This window comes from Oxyura jamaicensis, chromosome 6 (assembly GCF_011077185.1).
Source record: "Oxyura jamaicensis isolate SHBP4307 breed ruddy duck chromosome 6, BPBGC_Ojam_1.0, whole genome shotgun sequence".
NCBI classification, from domain to species: domain Eukaryota; kingdom Metazoa; phylum Chordata; class Aves; order Anseriformes; family Anatidae; genus Oxyura; species Oxyura jamaicensis.
In genome coordinates, this window is record NC_048898.1 from 19741983 (window position 1) to 19743607 (window position 1625).

Here is a 1625-nt window from a genome sequence, read left to right on the forward strand (position 1 = left end):
GCGGCGCAGGTGGGCCAGGACCTGCCGCCAGTAGCGGCGGCTGCGGGCGCCGTAGGCGGGGCAGCGGCGGGGCTCCCCCCGGTACACGCAGCTCCGCGCCGCCCCGCCGCCCGCCGGCGGCCGGCAGCTCAGCCGCAGCTCGCTGGCCCCCGCCGCCCAGCGCAGCTCCCACTGGCAGCGGTGCCTCTCCGGCGTGGAGAAGCGGCCCGTCTGCGTCGCCTCGCCCGGCCCGCCGCCCGCCGCCTCCAGCGCGGCCAGCAGGGCCAGCGGGGCCAGCAGCGCCAGGGGCCGCCCCATCTCCTCGGCGCCGCGGGAGCCTCCTCCGGTGCCTGTGGGAAGGCAAAGCCCGCTCCGCACGAAGCCGCCGCTGCCCTTCGACCCACGCCCCGCTGTCCCGCTCCTTTCCTCCCCGGGTTTCCCCGCTGCCCCCCTCCGCCCTCCCGCCGCAACTCACGGTGCACGGCCAGCTGCCTGCAGGTGCCCGGCCCCGGTGTGTGCGGCGGCGGGGCCGGCCCGGGGCTTATCAACGGCCGGGGGCTGCCCCCACCGACGCCCCTCCCCGGTGTGGGGCACAACGCTGGGTGTTCCTCACCCCGGCCGCCGCCCGCGGGGCGCTCCGTGCCTCGACGGCACCGGAGGGAGGGAAGGAGGAGGGGGTCCCTGGCATCCCCGGCATCCCCCCGCCTTGTTCGGAAGAGCCGCACACGGAGCTGGCCCGGGGGGAGAGAGGGAACCGGTAGCGGTGGTTCTGACAGCAGCCTCGCTCCGGAAAGGGACTTATATTTTTTCCTTTGGAGTTCATGGGGTTAGAATCGGGGTAAAGAGAGAAGGGTTCTCACTTCAGAAGAAAAATACCGGTGTGAGTAATCTTGGGGTGGTTGCTTTTTATTTTGTGGAGGCAGGATTCTAGTGGGGGCATGCCAGGAGGTTGAAGATAACAGAAAACTCTGCCTACGCTACTGCACGCTTAGGGATGCTAGATCGGCCAGCACTTTTACAAATCTCTGATCTGAATTAAAGTCCCCGTGTGCTTAGGTTTCTGGGTGAGGTACCTCTCGCATCTGCTCCAAACTCCGATTTCCCATTCCGACCCTCTCCCTAAGATCGGGACGAGCCCGCAGCCCGCCAGCATCTCCCCGCTATCGGCAAAGAGCTCGGCCCTGCTCAGCACCGCACGCTGGGGATGCTCCTTGTCTAAGTCACTTGCAAGAGAGCTCCGGGTTACTAGCTCGTGGAAGGATCACTACTGACCGCACATAGACCCACGCATCCCCGTGTATGTCGGCGTGGCGATATGTCGCGCCGCGACAGCACCGCGGCTGTCCCGGAGCTGGCAGAGCTGCGGGCGCAGCGCAAGCGGAGCCCGGCCCCGTCCCGGCGGTGCCCGCCGCCCCGGACACCTCCTGCGGCCCGAGGGGGACACCCAGCGGCACGGCCCGCCTCGGCACCAGTTGTTGGCAGAGAAAAAGGTTAAAACGTGGCGTTCTTCGTACGGGGAGGTACGTGATGCTGTAATGAAGACTGCCTGGGAGAGAGAGACGGCTGCTTGAGGCTTTATTCCTGTCACCTCGCCTTTACGGTGACTTTAAAGATTCCCCCATGGTTACAGTAGGTATCCTTTGGAG

The 1625-nt window shown here is 67.0% G+C and overlaps 1 protein-coding gene across 1 annotated transcript in view; it reads right to left on the minus strand.

Moving 5' to 3' along the window:
• The window catches only part of FGFBP3 (fibroblast growth factor binding protein 3), a 1515-nt gene extending 658 nt beyond the window's left edge, over positions 1–857 (minus strand). The window contains exons 1-2 of the mRNA XM_035329360.1: positions 455–857; positions 1–329 (exon numbers count right to left, since the gene is read on the minus strand). Of these exons, the coding sequence (XP_035185251.1) occupies positions 1–297 (297 nt within the window). The 5' untranslated portion in view covers positions 298–329; positions 455–857. The remainder of the gene's footprint in view (positions 330–454) is intronic.
• Positions 858–1625: the final 768 nt, after the last annotated feature.